General features: G+C 38.2%; 1 protein-coding gene across 3 annotated transcripts; it reads right to left on the bottom strand.

The window, feature by feature from the left end:
• Positions 1 to 346: 346 nt before the first annotated feature.
• Positions 347 to 15,935, bottom strand: LOC137285081 (polycystin-2-like). 3 transcript variants are annotated; one of them, XR_010956943.1, is made up of 16 exons: positions 15,465 to 15,922; positions 13,121 to 13,234; positions 12,384 to 12,511; positions 10,072 to 10,346; positions 8,898 to 9,122; positions 8,218 to 8,380; positions 7,252 to 7,488; positions 6,865 to 7,046; positions 6,159 to 6,378; positions 5,823 to 5,956; positions 5,518 to 5,635; positions 4,848 to 5,183; positions 4,235 to 4,417; positions 3,239 to 3,256; positions 1,216 to 2,025; positions 347 to 1,163 (listed from the first exon to the last, which is right to left on the bottom strand). XR_010956943.1 is itself a non-coding variant. In XM_067817288.1 (15 exons), the coding sequence occupies exons 1-14, from the start codon at positions 15,673 to 15,675 to the stop codon at positions 3,242 to 3,244; spliced, it is 2,541 nt and encodes an 846-aa protein (XP_067673389.1). In that variant the 5' UTR covers positions 15,676 to 15,922; the 3' UTR covers positions 347 to 2,025; positions 3,239 to 3,241. The 3 variants fall into 3 exon arrangements, 2 of the variants coding, with proteins under 2 accessions (XP_067673389.1, XP_067673388.1); XM_067817288.1 differs by having other exon boundaries at positions 347 to 2,025; XM_067817287.1 differs by lacking the exon at positions 3,239 to 3,256 and having other exon boundaries at positions 347 to 2,025; positions 15,465 to 15,935.
• Positions 15,936 to 17,141: the final 1,206 nt, after the last annotated feature.

Here is a 17,141-nt window from a genome sequence, read left to right as displayed (position 1 = left end):
AATTAGGACACCTTGAACAAACTTGCTACTTGATAAGGTGGGACCATCTCGCTCAGTTTTCAGGATTTTGTACATTTCAAGTTTAGAAATGAAGACATTGAGGTTTGGTTTCTTGAATCAGTGTTGACTTCATGCCAGCCATTGCAATTATTGATGTCTTCTTTACCCATGAGAGTATGGGTACCCGATGGGAGAAGTCATGCGACTGAATCCTTCTCATACCTCAGAGGCACCTTGGGTTATCAGCTGAATCATCAGCCATGGAGTATTGTGGATGATACTTACAAAGCCTTCAACAGTCTACCGGACAACAGGCCAATAAGTTAAATGAAGATGTAAGAGAATATATTGATGACACTCTTTATTCTCAACAAATAAATACATCTTGTATCACAAAACAATACTGAGTTTCAGCAGAATTAACATAGAAGCATTCAGTCTTTTCACACCTCCTCAAGCCTTCTTAACATACCGATGTCAGGCATTTTCAACAAAGCTTGTGGCTCTCAGACCATCCCGTCTCCAAACAATTGAGTTATGTAAAGACTGAACTGTAGCTTACTTGGACGGAGTGAATGTAAACAGTTCCAACTACAGCACAACGACCAAAACATGGTCGAAGTTTGTTGTCACCCGAAAACAGCAGTAGATTTTAATAGAAAAATTTAAAACACCTGCATGTAACATAAACATGAAATATGACTCTAGATATAACAAAATATACATAAATAAAACCTAAGCAGTGGGACATTTTATAAATGGGAGTTCAAACACTATCACCTTATTACATCACATACAGTAGATCTCAATGGGCTTCAACCCTTTAAGTATAGACAGAATGTATTTTCTGGTTTTTCTTTTTCATTTGGCAAACAAAACTCATGTTTTGAATGAAAACAATGGCCATATGAGATGTTCTATGCAACCGAGTTCAACAGCCCTCAACATCTTAATTTGAGATTCACACTTTAGACTGTCATGTTTGGCAAAACAATGTCAACATATATAATTTATAGTCACCTACTATAAAATTATTATGAATATAAACAGTTTTCACTGTCATGATTATTTAGAAATATACTTTCATAAATGTTTGGACGGAACACAATATTTTCTGCATCATTTCAATATACATGTGTGTATTAATATTACACATTAACAGCCTTGTGAAAGTGAAACGTTTGTCACCTAGAAATATGTCAGAAACATTCTAACTTTAAGAAATGACTAGGAAATAATGACCTCAATCAAAGCAGTGTGTAACCAACAGCAAGATTGGCATAGGAAATGTACAGCGAAATATAATCACCTTAATCTTATTGCACATGATTAAGAACTTCAAGCAAAAAGCTAATTTCTCAGTAGAATTACATGTAAATTCATGCAAATGTTATGCATCCAGCACTATCACTGATTCAAGAATATACATTTTTCATTACATAATACTTCATTTTTTCACCATATTAATAACTGGTTCCTGGTCGAAAATGGAGGAATATGTATTTTTGATGTAAAATGCCATTTACACTGATGTTGAATTGTTAAATTGGTCCCATACAAAAATGCAGCATTATAATACACAAAAAAACGCACACTTAAAACAAAGTGATAAATTAACATAGTGAGCTAAATATCAATAAATATGGCACATTGCTGCTATGGGATTTTTTAAATGGACGGATTTCAACAGAACATCACAGTTCAAACAAGTTAATACTCTTTGATTACAAAATTTGGATACATTCCGGCAGTTAGCAGCTTTATATTACGGACAACAGTCTGAAATTCTGATCTGAAATAGTTGAAAGTTACCCTGTTGAAAATATTTGTCACAACTAAATTCAGGAAATAACAAAGTTCAAGAGAAGATTCTACAGCTGACACAAAGACAAACAACACAAAGAGGTGGGGGACAAAGAGTTGTATCATCTGCTGCAAGTGCGTCGGAATGGTGACGAGAGGATGTAAATATCGTGTCAGTCCGCCAAGTTAGACGGATGAGGTGGCGATATCTTCAGCATCATTCTGAAAAAGAAAAAAGATTCATCAAAAGTAAATAATTGGAAATCATTAAGTCCCAACAAGTACATCTTCAAGCCAAATATTTACAGCTATGTACAAAAATTGCTAACCAAAATAATCTCACATCAGTAACCTGATGCTAAGTGCATCTTTCATTACCGAAACTCTTAAAACTGAGAACAATCAAAAACATATCCTTATATAAGAATGAAAGCATCTACATCCAGAAAACCATATTTTCAGTAATTTCAAGGGACAAAGACAACCGTTGTTTAAATGCATGTACATGAGAACATCCCCTAAAACAAACAAACACTCAAAACATGCATAATTAGTTTTTACAAAGGTTCGAAAGGGTAGATTAAACATTAAAATAATTAAAAGTATTCAAATGGTCATCAAACGAATGCATGAAGATGAAAGAACTAATAATCAAACAACTGCAACACTGTAATACAATTGCATGCAAATTACTTCAGATACCTATCTGAATTTTTCTTGTCCTAGCACCTAGTGGTAATGAAAGTACAAAGTATGAGAACAGGTAGCATACAGTATCTTCAGCAACATTTACCAGTCTACCATCTGTACAAAATGCTTAATAGAGACATGTATTTAAGGTAAAGATTCACTAAATCGACAACACATCCATGCAGAATATTTATGTGAACTGCAGACAAGAGCAGGTGTCAAGGAGCTGTCACTGCAGTGACTGTAGGTATTTCTGTCTTATTTGATACCAATGAAAAGTCTGTAACTCATTATAAGGGACAAAATGACTTTTAAAAGTAAAGCAATCTCTCTCCCCGTCATTCCCCACCCCCCACCCCCACATCCATGCAAGTTATGTAAAAAATCAATAACATCCACCCTAGTACATGTGTGCAAAACTGATGACCCCTCTACTTCTCTGAAGAAAAATGGGCAACCACCCCACTACCCCACCCTAATCTTCCTCCTAGCCATAAATCATAAAGAGTCCCTCATCTTAATATCTTAAAACTAATTGGTTTTCTTTAGTTGACCTTTATTTCCCTCCATTAATGCAGCTGCATCTTGGAAATGTTTATAAAAGTATGCAGAACAGCTAATAAAGTTGATGGGAATGGCAAGAAGATGGTCAGGAAGCTACAACAATGAGAAAGCAGACACCTACTCTGGGTGCGCACACACAAAGACAGACTGGCACTACAGAGAGAGGACAAACTCAAATTACCTATTACACCTCTGAGGACTGTCAGGAGAAGAAAAGAAAAACAATTGTCAGAAATCAACCTTGAACATCATGAGTACAATCTTGGTGTTTCTTTAAACATTAACCATTCACCTACAAGATGACAAACAAAACTATGCTGATACAACAAATGGATTAAGAACTCGCTTGTAAATTTAAGAGGGCACATAATTTAAAGTCCTGAAATCCAGATATTGTTGTTACTTGTCGCTACCCAAACATCACAGGACATTCAATTATGAGCCATGTGAGAATGACCTTTCGTGACATTTGACCAACAAATGCAATGACGTAGCCATGATGCATTTCGAAAACTGCTTCCTGAAGCTTTTCTACACTAATATGAAACTGTCGACTCCAATTCCAGACAATGATGCGTAAAAATTATTCTCGATTCAAAATTTGAAAACTGAACAAACAAAATTTCTTCAGTGTCTAACAGACGGTGGAGAATGTATGGCAGTGTTACACAAAATCTTTTCCATTTCAAATGTTGAAGCAAGAGACTTGACAGGATCAGTCAGAGCCCATCACTATTGTTAAAATAGGTCAAGGCTGATATTTTAAAGTCAGATGCACAGCACAAACATTCCAACTGTCACTCTCTGACTCATCTGATGAAAGTACTTCTGACTAAACTCATAATGGGATTTCTCAGAAATATGTGAGGCAAGATCTGATTTATTTGAGCCTGGTACATCATTCATCTATAAAGCAACTAATCCATACATGAAATCAAATCGTATGCCGCAAAAATATGCCTGTACACATATATTTCCATATAGCAACTAACGTTGATTACGTAAGTCAAGCAGATGCATTGTTCTATTCAAAATAAAGAAATGTGGGATCCATGGACAAAAAGTCACAAGACATTTCACAAAAAGCAAAGAAGTTCTCTACCACTTAACCACAACTGCTGGAGTAGTGAAAGGTGAAGATTTTAGCAGGGTGTTACTGAGAGTCAGGGATACCTACATTTTGTCCTGACCCGGGACGAGGTCTCATTTGTCCTCTGGCACTGCTGCCACTAGTTCCGCTGGGTGACGCTCCTCTTGCACTCCCAGCCCCCATAGAGGTCTCAGAGTCCCATCTCTCAAGCTCCTCACGAACTAAACGTTCCATCTGCTCTCTTTTCATTTCATCACTTGTGCCATCAGACTGAAAACAGATGACAACATATACTGTGTTTCTTGGTACACTGAAGCATGTGAAGTGACAGACAGTAGATACAAAGGCTGACACAGCGACAAGAGAAACATCCAAAGGTTATCAATTAATGAAATATCAGACATTAAAGAGTTCCGTTATTTTGTATACATACAGTGGCATTTCTAAAATCCAACTGTACATGTACTTCCCACACAACACACAACACTTTCCAAAAGGGTAAATTTCATCAGAATCTGCTTATGCTATGTCCTGTAAGAAGCCCAGGATTCAATAAAGAAATTCAACTGACCAACTACCTGTGAAATAGTTCCACATTTACAGTAATTACTGGTCCAGTATGGTATTGATGAGTCAATGTTATGAGTACTATGGCATTGTGAACATGAAGGACAGAGTTGTGGGAGCCTGTCACACTTACCTCTGTGATGCTATCTAAAATTTTCCCCATTGTTTCCCTCCTCTTTAACTTGGCTTTCTCCATGGCCTCTAGTTTAACCAGGACAGCATCAATCTTTGAAACAATGCTTCCAATAGAGTGTTCCATTCTGTCCACCCTCCGAGACAGGACTGTAAACTCTTCATATGAAACCCCACTTGATGTTCTCCCTGTTCGGGATGATTTTGTTCCACTGTCCTCGTCATCGCTGTCTTCTCCGCTCTCTTCATTGAAGCTGTTTCTGCTGCTGGAGCGGTGTGCAGTGCCTGGGCGATGGACCTTCTCCTCCAGTTCATCATATTCTTTGTTGAGAGCATTCTACAAAACAGGTCAAATGTGTCAAAATAAATTTGTATTATACATTACTGGCGAGTCAAAAATAATACAATCCAACAAGTTATGACACAATGTGGATCTAATTGTGTGTGTTTTTGCATAATGCCTCAACCTGCAAGATACAGACAAGCAGTTTGTACAAAAGCGAATCTGAACCAGACTCTCTGGTGATCAATGATATGAGTAAATGGCCACAGACCATTGCTACGCCATCAACTAAGGTTGACCAACCATTCTATTACAGCACTTCCTTCTATTACTGTCCACGGATAATCTTGAATCTGAAACTACAGATAAAGTAATCACCAAACCGTACCTTTTGATCTGTGAGGTCTTGATGCATGCGACGCTGTTCATCTTCATCAAGCACACGGTCACCATCAATGTCGTATTTGGCAAACATAGCCTCGATTTCACCATCAGCATAACCACGACTGAAAGTGGATATAGAAAAGATCTCTATCAATCATGAGACAATTCTCACCTCAGCATCAAAATACAGAGCAAAGCAAATAATTTGTTTAGCATATGAAGCACAATTTGATGAGTAATATTTTCTATTTCTTTCCCATTTGAATTTTGTAGATTAGCACTTTACAATATATGGTTAGTAACACTCACGTCTTCAGGTCCTGTCTCCATTCGTCGAAGTCAAGTCGCTTGTCGTCATTGATGTCGGCTGACTGCAGAGCTTTCTGGATGTCCACAATCTTGTCTCTCTTCCAGTTCAGTTTGTCCATCATCTTCTGTGCCCCCTAAAAACACAGTCAAGAATGGAATTAGGTTAACTAAAATGGATGGAATTATAGAACAAAAACTTGTTATTCTGATACGGCCTACGAAAAATGTATCTGACCATTACACAAAATTCAATACTGCCATGTCTTAGTTCATTCACCTTGTTTTTAGTGATCAAACTCTAATTCTTAGCATGAAAATACCTCTCAGATGACTTACCTTCTTGAAGAAGTCAGTCATCTCGAACTCATTCTTCTGGTTGGCCATGTCGCCCTTAACCTCCGAGTAGGTGTCGTTGATGATAGCCAAGAACATGTTGATGAGCACGAAGAAGACGAAGAACACAAACAGCATGAAGAAGATAGGTCCCAGCACTCGGTTGGCAGCCTCCAACTGGTGGAAGTCAAAGTCGCCCAAGATGATACGGAACAGTGTGAAGCTGAAACATACAGAGTGTTCATCTGAAACATTATGACCACAGCATGAGTGACTTTATTTGTACACAGCTTTCAGAAATATTCCAGCAATGTTATTGCAACACCAGTAAAAGGCTTCACACATTGTACCCCTGTAGAGATTTAAACCCCGGTTATCAGCATGACAAGCAACTGTGGTACGACTTAGCTACCCCAGGGCAAATCTACCTGTCGAACACTCCAGAAATAAACTCTGATGAAACCAACCTAGATGATTCAGGTTACTGGGGCTGCATTTTTTTATAGATATGGGGGAAATGTTTATTGTTAAATACAGTTGACACTTCTACGCTGAGGGGACATGTTGATAAGAAAAATCACTGCAAGTTACCGAGGTAAGCTACGAAATTATCTGTAAACACTATGCATTAATCTAAAATAATGTAAAAAGTGGGAAAAGCTAAAGATTAGTTCAAAACGTTCAATGCAAGGATCAGCTTTGGACTTACAAGGAGTCCTGGAAACTGCTGAAGTCCTTGACCTGGGTTCCAAAGAGCAGATAACCCAGCTGAGTGAAGGCCAAGAAGATGATGAAAAACATGACAGCAAAGCCAGCCAGGTCCTTAGCACAGCGCCCCAAGGTAGAAGACAGCTGGGTCATGGTCTTGTTGAAGCTGATGTACTTGAAGATCTGAACACACAAGTTGCTTGTGACAATCAGAAATGTTTTGTTGGGAAAATCACACGTTAGTTGAATTTTCATTAAGGATGAGACTTTTTCTCATAATTAAGATACCATTGTTTATTGATGTAGTTCAGCACCTTTTTTCCAAAACACATAACACAAGAGGTAAAAAGACTTTTCAGAGCTCATGCCTCTCTAACATCTGCCTTACCTTGATCCAAGCCAAGAAGACTGCTATAGCAATGGCATTGCTGAACCGAGTTTCCCAGTAGCTCAGCCTCTCAAAGTCTGCGTACACTTTGTCATTCTGCAGAAGTGACGTCAACTTGTCCCCAACCGCCACTGTCCGATATATGTCAAACGCCACACAGATGAGGGAAATCAGGATCACCAAGATGTCAAGTATGTTCCAGACGCTCTTGAAGTAGGACAGCTTGTGTTTCTTGATCTGGCAGAATAGAAAAATATACAACAGTGTAATGTAGGACAGTTTCAACAGTGTGACAGTCAGCACCCAATATTGGAGTTACCATTATCAAAATGAAAGAGAAAATCATTCTTTACACTTTACAAACTGTATTGCAAGACTCTTTTGGTGATTAAGTATATGTGGAGGCAAAAACCTTGATCAAATAAAATCTGCTACTTTCTAAGTTGATATATGTCTGCTGGTTGCAATATGTCTGCAACATCACATGGTAGTTGGGTAGACACCAGATATTCACATTGAAATGTGAAATCAAAACTGGGTTTTCAGTGTTATCATGGAAGTAAGTCATTCAGTCACTGCCCTCAGTCAAACTAAAAGATCCAATATGAGTGAATATGAATTCATGCGACTTCTAGCAATATTGTAAATGTTCATTGTATCACTGTAGGGGATACAAAAATAATCTAATGGACATTTATTCCATAAGAGACTTCAGCCACTAGTTTTGGATTCATATTGTGTTGCAAAAGACAATGCAGTAGTGTAAGTGAGGACAGCAGAGTTTTTTTAGCTGATATAATATATATATTGCTCAAATCTATCGGAGGAATATGTAATTTTAATGAATTGCTTCATGGAATAGGAAAGGAGTTTAAGTTTCCAGTTAACCATTGAAGGTAGATCAGCAATAAGCATGTATCAGGATAAGGACAAATCATTAGTTGTCTGCAGTTTCGCCAGACTCACCTCCAGCACTTCTTCCACAATGTAGTACAGAATGAAGAGACAGAAGATACACTCGCAAGCCATAATGAAGTAGTCACCCACAGTCACGTAACGGATCAGTTTCACAGTCCGGAAAGTCCAGGATGGGATAGCGCCTCCAGTGGCAGGGAACTCAACCAGAAGTCTAAGGGAGACAACTCACAGTTTACTTTAAATACCAAGAACTATCTCGATGTATGCAACAATGAGTGAGTGAGTTTAGTTTTATGCCACACTCAGCAATGTTCCAGATATATGGCAGAAGTCTGTAAATAATCAAGTCTGGACCAGTTAATCCAGTGATCAACAGCATGAGTATGCCACGACAATCTAATATATTCCTACAGGCCGTTTGGCTCAAAAGCAGACCGATGAATTCGAGTGTAACTCGAAAACTAATAAGCATAACATACTAAATGAAATGCTGATCATAATCAAAACATCATACCAACTCTGAGGTTTTTGCAGAATTTTTGTCCTAATAATCCTAAACTGCATTTTATCGGTTGCCTTTTGAGCCAAACAGACTATAACTCCCTTATAATACCCTTGGGCATAACTATAAGTTAATCTGCAGGTACCCATAGTTACATCACAAATATCCATCACATTAACAACAACATGATCATTACAGGAATAGGGAAATGTCTTTGATTACATACCTGACGACACAGAACAGGTTGATGTTTGCATTGTAGACTGTAAAGTCTATAAACACTGCTCTTGTTCCACGTGTAATCCATAGCGAATTAAACAAGTCCTCTATTATCTGTGCCGACTCATTCATGCTGGCCCGGAGATCTTGAACATACCCTGCTCCGGAGTATGTGGTCAGCAGACCCCAGTGGGACGACCCTTTCAGTTCAGATTCCGTTTTATACTTCCATCTGTAACAAGGATGCAAATTGAGGTTAAACATATATCAGGAAACACAGCTACAGAATCCTTAATAACAAATAATATGGCACCATGCTTTATAGGAATGATTGCTGTCTGAGATCTTAGGATGAGGCAGGTTGTTTGATATGTGCGAAATCGTCAAAAATGAATGTTTAACATGTATGTAGTAATTTTCTACAAGCTCTAAAGAAGTATATAATTTTCTAAATAAAATTGATGTTTTTATACTTATCCCAACTCATGCTTAATTGCTTATCTCCTCTTCCTGGCGAAGGTAGTGGAACACCTGAAATCCCTTGAAGTTCCCTTCTAAAAGAAGCGGATGTAACATTCACACTCACCCATGTATTACCTCCCTTCCCATGCACATGGTCAGCTGATCGCCATGATACTCACTCTCTCCTATGATCGCCCGACACGAGAATATGAGAATTCAGCGTGTCTGTGAGGGCTTTCATCATGAGTCAGGATAAGTATAAAATATTAATTTTATTCAGAAAATAACATATTTTTCCTTAACCTAACTTATGCGTAATTGCTTACAGAATTAGAAGGGAACTTCACGGGATTTCAGGTGTTCCACTGCCTTCGCCAGGAAGATGAGATAAGCAATTATGCATGAGTCAGGATAAGGAAAAATAGAAAATATGGTACACTAATATTATATGGAAGATCATAACTAATGATTTCGCAAATTCCCTGCTTAACCCTAGAGTTCTGTGTTGTAAAAATGTCACAACTTTCAACTAGCTGTTCAAGTTACAGCAGTGCAACATGAAAGCTCTAATGGCAAGAGTGATCTAGTTTTACAGGCATAGCCATGATATTGTTTGAGCATATTTTGGGCTGATGAACTTGAGAGCCCTTCCAGTGACACAAAGAAAACACTCCAAAACAATCTACATCTGCCTGAAATGATCACATTGAAATACATACGCAGTGAGGTTGGCAATGGCACTGTTAGGATCATAATTGCCAAAGGTGTTGGTGTCCTCAATGCTGGTGGAGTAGGAGTCATAGCATTCCTTGATAACGTCAGTGAAGTCATCGTGGACGATGCAGGAGTTGCTGTGGACCTTCAGGTGTCGGAGTCGGGGCATGCCTAGAAGCTTATTTTCGTAGTATATATAACCCAGCTGTTCCTCCGGTACAGCATCCTTGTTGTACCATGTTTCCCAGTAAAGTCCTCGGAGCAGGGGTCCCTTGGCGAACTGGAAATTAAAAAGACCATTTTATAACAATAAAAGTTAAGAACCACAATAAAAAGACAAATCCAGAATGGATATGAAGCATGTCTATTTCCAAGATCCATCCTTGAAACATTACATCACAGCAATCACATGAATTCTGTAGGAACAACTTTAGTAGTCTATTGCAAAAACAATCCTGTTCAATAAGCACAAATAATACTGAAATGTTTTGAAAATAATTTCTAATAAAAAAACTAAAATGACCTAAAAGGATGATACTTTCCCCTGTTAAAGCTTGTAACATCTTGCCTCCTCTACTGTCTGTCTGCACAATAGCCCAACAAGGTATACTACATATAGTAGCACACTTCATAAACTGTGTTGCAAGAATATTTTGGTGATGAAGTATATATGGTTTCATAAACCTAACAAAGTTTGTTCACAATTTTGCCAAAAACCTAGAAAAATCACAACAATATTTTCCTTGAAACTGACTGACCAGAAGGTGGAAAAGCAGATGTCATTGTTCTCACAAGTTGTTATCTCCCCTGAATCCAGAACGACAAAACGGTGGCAATTGACAGTGACCATGCTGATAATTAACTGTAGGTTTTTGAAAAATTGGTCTTTAGTCCAGACAAATTTTATTTCTTGTTTTATGGATCCACCTGCCGTATTTTTTCAAGGATGAGAAAAAAAATTAAAAATTAATTTCCCCTGCTCAAAAAATATAATCCTAATGTTTTCATTGGCTAAAAACGTCAACTCACAAGAAAATACTTTTTAGGTTATTTTTTTTACCCATATTCATTTCATAAATTGCCAAAAGTAAAATATTTTGAGTATTTAGAAGGAATACCACTTTGATTGGAAATTTATTTTCATTTTTTTCACTGCCTGTATTTAGGTTTACAGAGGACCAAAATCGGTGAAACAAGAAATAGAATTGGTCTGGCCTTAGGTAAGGTCTGTGTCAATTACAATTGGCACACTATAAAACCAACTGTTTGACAATGAACAGCCTTACTGCACAACCATTGTCACAAGTGCAAAATACTACTAAATATTATCAGGACCTAACACCAGTGTTTATTCTAGGATGTGCGATTGTGCAATTCGCACTAGTAATGATCAAATCGCCCCTCATAAAAACAACAGAGTGCAAACTGGTGTGCATAGTAATTTACTCCCTACCTAATTTCAAAAAACATACAAAAAAGCTTTATACTGCCGAGGAATGACATTTTAAATCGGAGTCGACATCAAGTCAAGTTCGATAGACAACATGTAAACATAACAAAGTAACCTCCCTTGGTTAAAACCACTATAGGCACTGGGGAAATGAAATTCCATTCATATCAGTATGAAAACAGATCACATTTTTCGATGAAGTTATGATCGATTAGCTAACTGAAAATGACTATGATCTCTAAACATAGTGCATGTGTACAGCGCTTGCAAAACACAGTTTCATCAATCTTTTTAGAACAGTTCGTTTTAGCTTCCAAATCAGATACTATTATCACTTGAAGTTGCAGACGACAAATGAATACGACATTCTTATTTACAACAGTTTCTGATAATTTGGCGTGAATAATGTCACGCAAAAGAATGAAAATAACTGACTTTTTTGCACAAAATACCACTGAGAAAGCAACAGTGTCAGCCACGTCTCCTCGGACCGATATGTCTGTTAAGGAGACATGTGAATCGAAAGGCGAGCAAAGGCCCGAGACTGAACCCGGTCCCTCCAACTCTAAAAATAACAAACCAAGTGTCTTTTCAGAAAAAATGGTTGAAAGAATGGCCACGGCTCTCTCAAAATGAGCTTGGTGCTATGATATGTGACTATTGTAGCCAAAATAAAATGAGCAATAGTTTTACTGGTGGTGGTTGCAATAACTTTCATACATCCACACTAACTTGAAAGGCAGTAATACAGGTATTCACCCCTACATTTTCCAAATCCCCCCTCCTTTTTTTGGGAGGGGGCGAGAAATGCCCCCTAGATTTTCAGTTCTAGAATAGACACTGCCCAACACCCCACACACATCTTACCTTCCAGAAGTCATCAACACTGGTGATTCCTCGGAAGGTTCCACCATACTTGCTAGGGGTGTCCAGGAACAGATCGCTCATCACCTTGGTGTAGTAGTACATGGTGGTGCTTGTCATGCCAAAAGTGACTGTCAAAAGCAACAAATGTCCATTACCATGGTCACTGTATCATACAAAATAGTGTTCAATGTTGCTATTAATGCTTACCAGTTGGGATAGCTATGCATGAAAGTTACTTGTCCACAAAACATTTCACTAACCCATAATGTGAATGCAGAAACTAAGCAAAAGATATTGTCGGCATGACACAGGTTTCTTAATTAAGCTGCTATACTTTAACATTTTTATCATGCCATGATCTTCACAGTCTAAAAGTGTATTGTAACTTAAAAGTCAGAGATAGTGATATATTTACAAAATGGCCCCATGAAAATTCACTAGACACCCAAGCTATTGAAAGCAGAGAATCTACTAGCAAAACTGAATTTTTACTAGACGCGAGCTCACAAGCCAGTGGTTATATCACAACCAATTCAATAATAACCATGATAAGGCATTTCATCCTTGATCACTTACTTTGAAACCTTATTAGTTAGAAGTGTTTTGTTTATAGTTTACAAATCTTACTTTAAAATAGGCATGATAATGTTGAACACACCACTAGTAAATTAGTGACACATCCAGACGACCCTTTAGGAGTCAGACAGCTCAAGATGCTTGTAACGGCTGCTACTTACTGACACAGATGATGACAAGGAAAACAATGTAGATGATCAGCTCTCTCAGGGTTGTCTTCACATACAGTTCCCTGTTGGACTTGGTCTCTTCTGTGTGTCGTGTGGCCCATAGTGCTGGAAGAAAGCATCAAAAGTCTAACCAATGGCATTCAAGCACGACACATGAAACATGACAGTGAAACAGTATACAGCAATATTAGTAGAAATGAAGTATATTTCCTTTGGTTTGGTATTCTGTAAGGCAATGCAAAATTTCAGTACTTTCGGCTTTTGTACTATCATTTCATTGCGCTTTTTAACCCTTTTTCTAAATGTCTAGAAATCGTATCATTTTGTTAAAATCTACACATTTCTTTGCTAGACGTCCAAAATTTTCCAAGAAGTAAGCTCTAGGTTGCCTCAAGCTATCTACTTCCAAATCAACAAGACAGCTACTGCAAAAACCAAATCAGTTGCCGGATTCTGTTTTCAGTTATTTCAAATCAGATCAACACTAACAACAGCTAAAACATCATAATAACTTATAAAAGACACATTTATCATGAAGACACACCATCAGCAGGCAAGTGCATATTATGTTTGCTATATCTTCAACAAACCGCCTTGCAGCACGGGTAAACACTGCCAAACAAAAATTATATCAGAGGGCATATAATAACACTATCTTCCTAGACTGTCTTTTTACTGTTATTAGTGTCAATCCAGTGACTGACATAACATCATACTGATCGTAACCATGTTCATCAGCTGTACACAGTTAACATCGTGAAAGACTTCGGAATGAAAGTTGTCCATGCTGCTTTACAAATTACAGAACCCAAGTGCTCCAGGCATGCAATAGGTCCATGAGTATCACAGATATTCATCTGTTTCAGGACCCATGAAGGTCCGGTTAGAATATTGGCCTTCAGTAACCCATGCGTGTCATATGAGCCTTGATGACTTGGTTGACTTATTGGTTCCTAACTGCAAAGATTGTTGCTAATGCTGTTGATCACAGGTCCAGTCTAGAATATTGCTCAGTGCGGCATAAAACTAAACTCACACACTCGCTCATCTGTTTCAGAATGAAAGCGTATCACTATCAAATAGACAATCATAGAAGAATCCTTTTGAGCTGTTAATAAAAACATAAATGCACTAATAGGTGCCTCGAAATCAGTGATTTCCTATCTGTTTCTCAAGTCTGTATAAAAAGCATATTTACACTTACTTCACAAGATCATGACACTGTTGACAGTAAGCAAAATCATAGTACATTTGTATGCATTATCTGAAGAAGTAAGAGATGATGAAAGTTGCTAAATCATTTAATTCATTTATCATGGACAAACAAAAACAGAAACCTTTTATCACAGTCAGTTATTTTTACCAGCTTGTAACCTAAAGTATCTCAGTTATGCCTTTCCATTATAGATTAGCAATTATTTCCACTGCATGTTGTCATGGCACCTAAATTGATTTTGCTATGACATCGTCTTCTGACAGCCATGACAATGTGCCTAAGCTTCTTTCAAAGCAAGTATAGCACCCAATCAACAAATCTACATGAAAACCAATATTGCCAATCAATAACAACCACAAGTTAACAAAAGCTGTTTATGCTCTGGGAAGAGTTTTCATGTAGAAATCAATACTGTGTCCATGGTACCATCTAAACACTGGGATTGGGTTACATTATGAACTTGTAGAACCGGTTGCAGGCATCAAATATTTATTCCCTTGGCACAAGTGTCAGAGATGAACATGATGAATGCATTCCAAAGGACACCACTCGCCAGAAATATTAAAACGACAGTCTCTACCCTGATGCTAGGCAATTTTAAACTCACTATGGTTACAGTACAATAAAGACACAATTATACACCGACAAGAATCAGACATTTTGTTACAAATATAAATTTAATAATAATGGCACATGCGGCCTTTGGGAAAGTTGTTTGCTGTATGAAACTTACCTGTAGTTTTGGTGCCAAGAGAAATCTGACAGCAGTCAAATACATGCATTTTCTGACAGTATATCTTAGCATTCTTCAGGGTATTAGATGTCCAAAATCAGATGCTGTGGTCAGCAAGATTGGACTCAGTGTCTCCATGCCAGAGACACAAATTAAGTATATTCTAACAAAAGATAGTGGTTCAATTTGGGTTTCAGATTGTTTCATTTTCTTAATTGTTGTCTAACTGCTATGCAAATTTCTCAATTTTGGCAAAGTACCGGATGCAGTTAATTTTTGTGCTACGTTGGCAAGACTATCGTATCCGGAATTTCCTGTCAGCATTTTGAAATGTTTAACTCCTTTCCAAGTCCTAGTAAAATGTTTTGAACATGTGATTTACTTACATCTAAGACCACGGACGAAGGTGCCCATGCATCCAGTATTCTGGGTTTGGTTCTTGGTCCTCACGGCGGGCACGTTTCCTCGGCGGTCCTGGTCCATGTACACCTGGTCGGGGAGGTCGGGGTCATCTCTGATGTCTGGTCCATACCCTTCCATTCCCTCATCAACCCAAGCCGTACGGGAGTGGCTACTTGAAGGCCTATTCCTTGACATCGCACTGTCACGAAGTTACAAGCACGTAAAGTTTCACAAAAGGTGAATTGATTCTATATGGACGGAGTTTGACAAGGGGGGACGCAATGTCCCAAAGTTAGCGAGTACCACTAAAGAAGCTTGTGGTCGACACGCCTGCAAGGTGAAGACTGAAAAGATGCGCAGATATCAGCTACCGATGCTGTTTGACAGATCGATAAAAGTTTGTAGGCTCACAACTTTCTCAGCAACATGGCGGAAATAAGATGACGTCATACGACAACAACGTGTTGATTGGACAAGAGTCACGTAGTGCCCGTCCTGAAATGTTCGATTGATTTTATTTTAGGTCCAGCAAAAGCCAGATCTACTGAACATACTCGGATACGAATAGGCTCGGAGACACACTCGATGTTATGAAATAAGAACAATGAACGTTAATGTCGATATAGCCTGCAATACAATGAAGACCTTAATGCGTAGTGGGAAGGTTACGAACCGGTTTGGGAATTATGGTGGCATATCAGATTCCCTATCCACTGAAGGCCCAGTTCCATACCAACCGGTTTCAGAATCCATGTTTCTTAAACCAAACCAACTTAACTTCTAAGAATAAATTTGAGAAAATAAACCCTGTATGTGAAACAAAATGTGCACAGTCTGTTTGAAAAGAAGTATGTTATGGTATCTAAGACAAAATCTATAATTCATCTATATAAAGTGTAATTTTAAATTCGTTGAGTGGCATGTAGGAGTTGGGGAAGTTGGGGTAGAGGTGATGATGAATTTAAGGCGCGTCACCCTTTTTTGTTCATGGGGATTGTCAGCAATTCTGTACGCATTATCTGGGGGTGGGTCACTGATTTGATGCTACACCCCAGGTAGCATGCCAGCATCGGGCTGAAGTCGGACCGACGTCGGCCAGCTTCATCGATGATGGCGTGCAACCTGGGACCTACAAGTCGCTGTATTGTATGAAAGAAGTTGTATATCCACATGACTGTCCTTGTTTGTCACGTTTGGTTTTAATATTTCTCTTTCATGTTCCACATTTCAGCACATCTGGTTTGGATATAAGACTTATAACGTTTATAAACACTCGACGAAAATATGCGTCTTATCCCTAGCTTGAACACGAATTCCGTTTATATTCTCGCGTATTTCACCTTATACTAATATCACTATCTGCATCACGGACAATGTCCTGAAACCGAACACAAAAAATACGACACGTCTTTCCGTTCTGTTGTTGATTTTGATGAAGAACATTTTGACGAAAAACGAAGAATTCGAATCCGTGAAGTGCGCATCGACTGCACTCGAATTACTGTAATCTGCCATGAGGAGACACTGATTAAATCAGAGACCATGTATTGGTATATGATATCTGATCAAATAAGTGCTTTTTCAAGACAAGTTAACCAGTCGATCATTTTACACGTACACGTGTTCTATTCGGTTTAATAGATCAAAATCTAATGTGCATC

Source organism: Haliotis asinina, chromosome 5, assembly GCF_037392515.1.
Source record: "Haliotis asinina isolate JCU_RB_2024 chromosome 5, JCU_Hal_asi_v2, whole genome shotgun sequence".
Lineage (NCBI taxonomy): Eukaryota > Metazoa > Mollusca > Gastropoda > Lepetellida > Haliotidae > Haliotis > Haliotis asinina.
This window is presented reverse-complemented; position numbering and strand designations above follow the sequence as displayed.

Excerpts from the sequence above, each read along its gene's own strand:
- LOC137285081 (XM_067817287.1), bottom strand. The coding sequence starts at position 15,675 with ATGTCAAGGAATAGGCCTTCAAGTAGCCACTCCCGTACGGCTTGGGTT. Across the intron at positions 8,381-8,897 it reads AACCTGTTCTGTGTCGTCAG|ACTTCTGGTTGAGTTCCCTG; the intron begins GTATGTAATCAA and ends TGTCTCCCTTAG. Across the intron at positions 6,379-6,864 it reads AGCAGTTTCCAGGACTCCTT|CTTCACACTGTTCCGTATCA; the intron begins GTAAGTCCAAAG and ends TGTATGTTTCAG.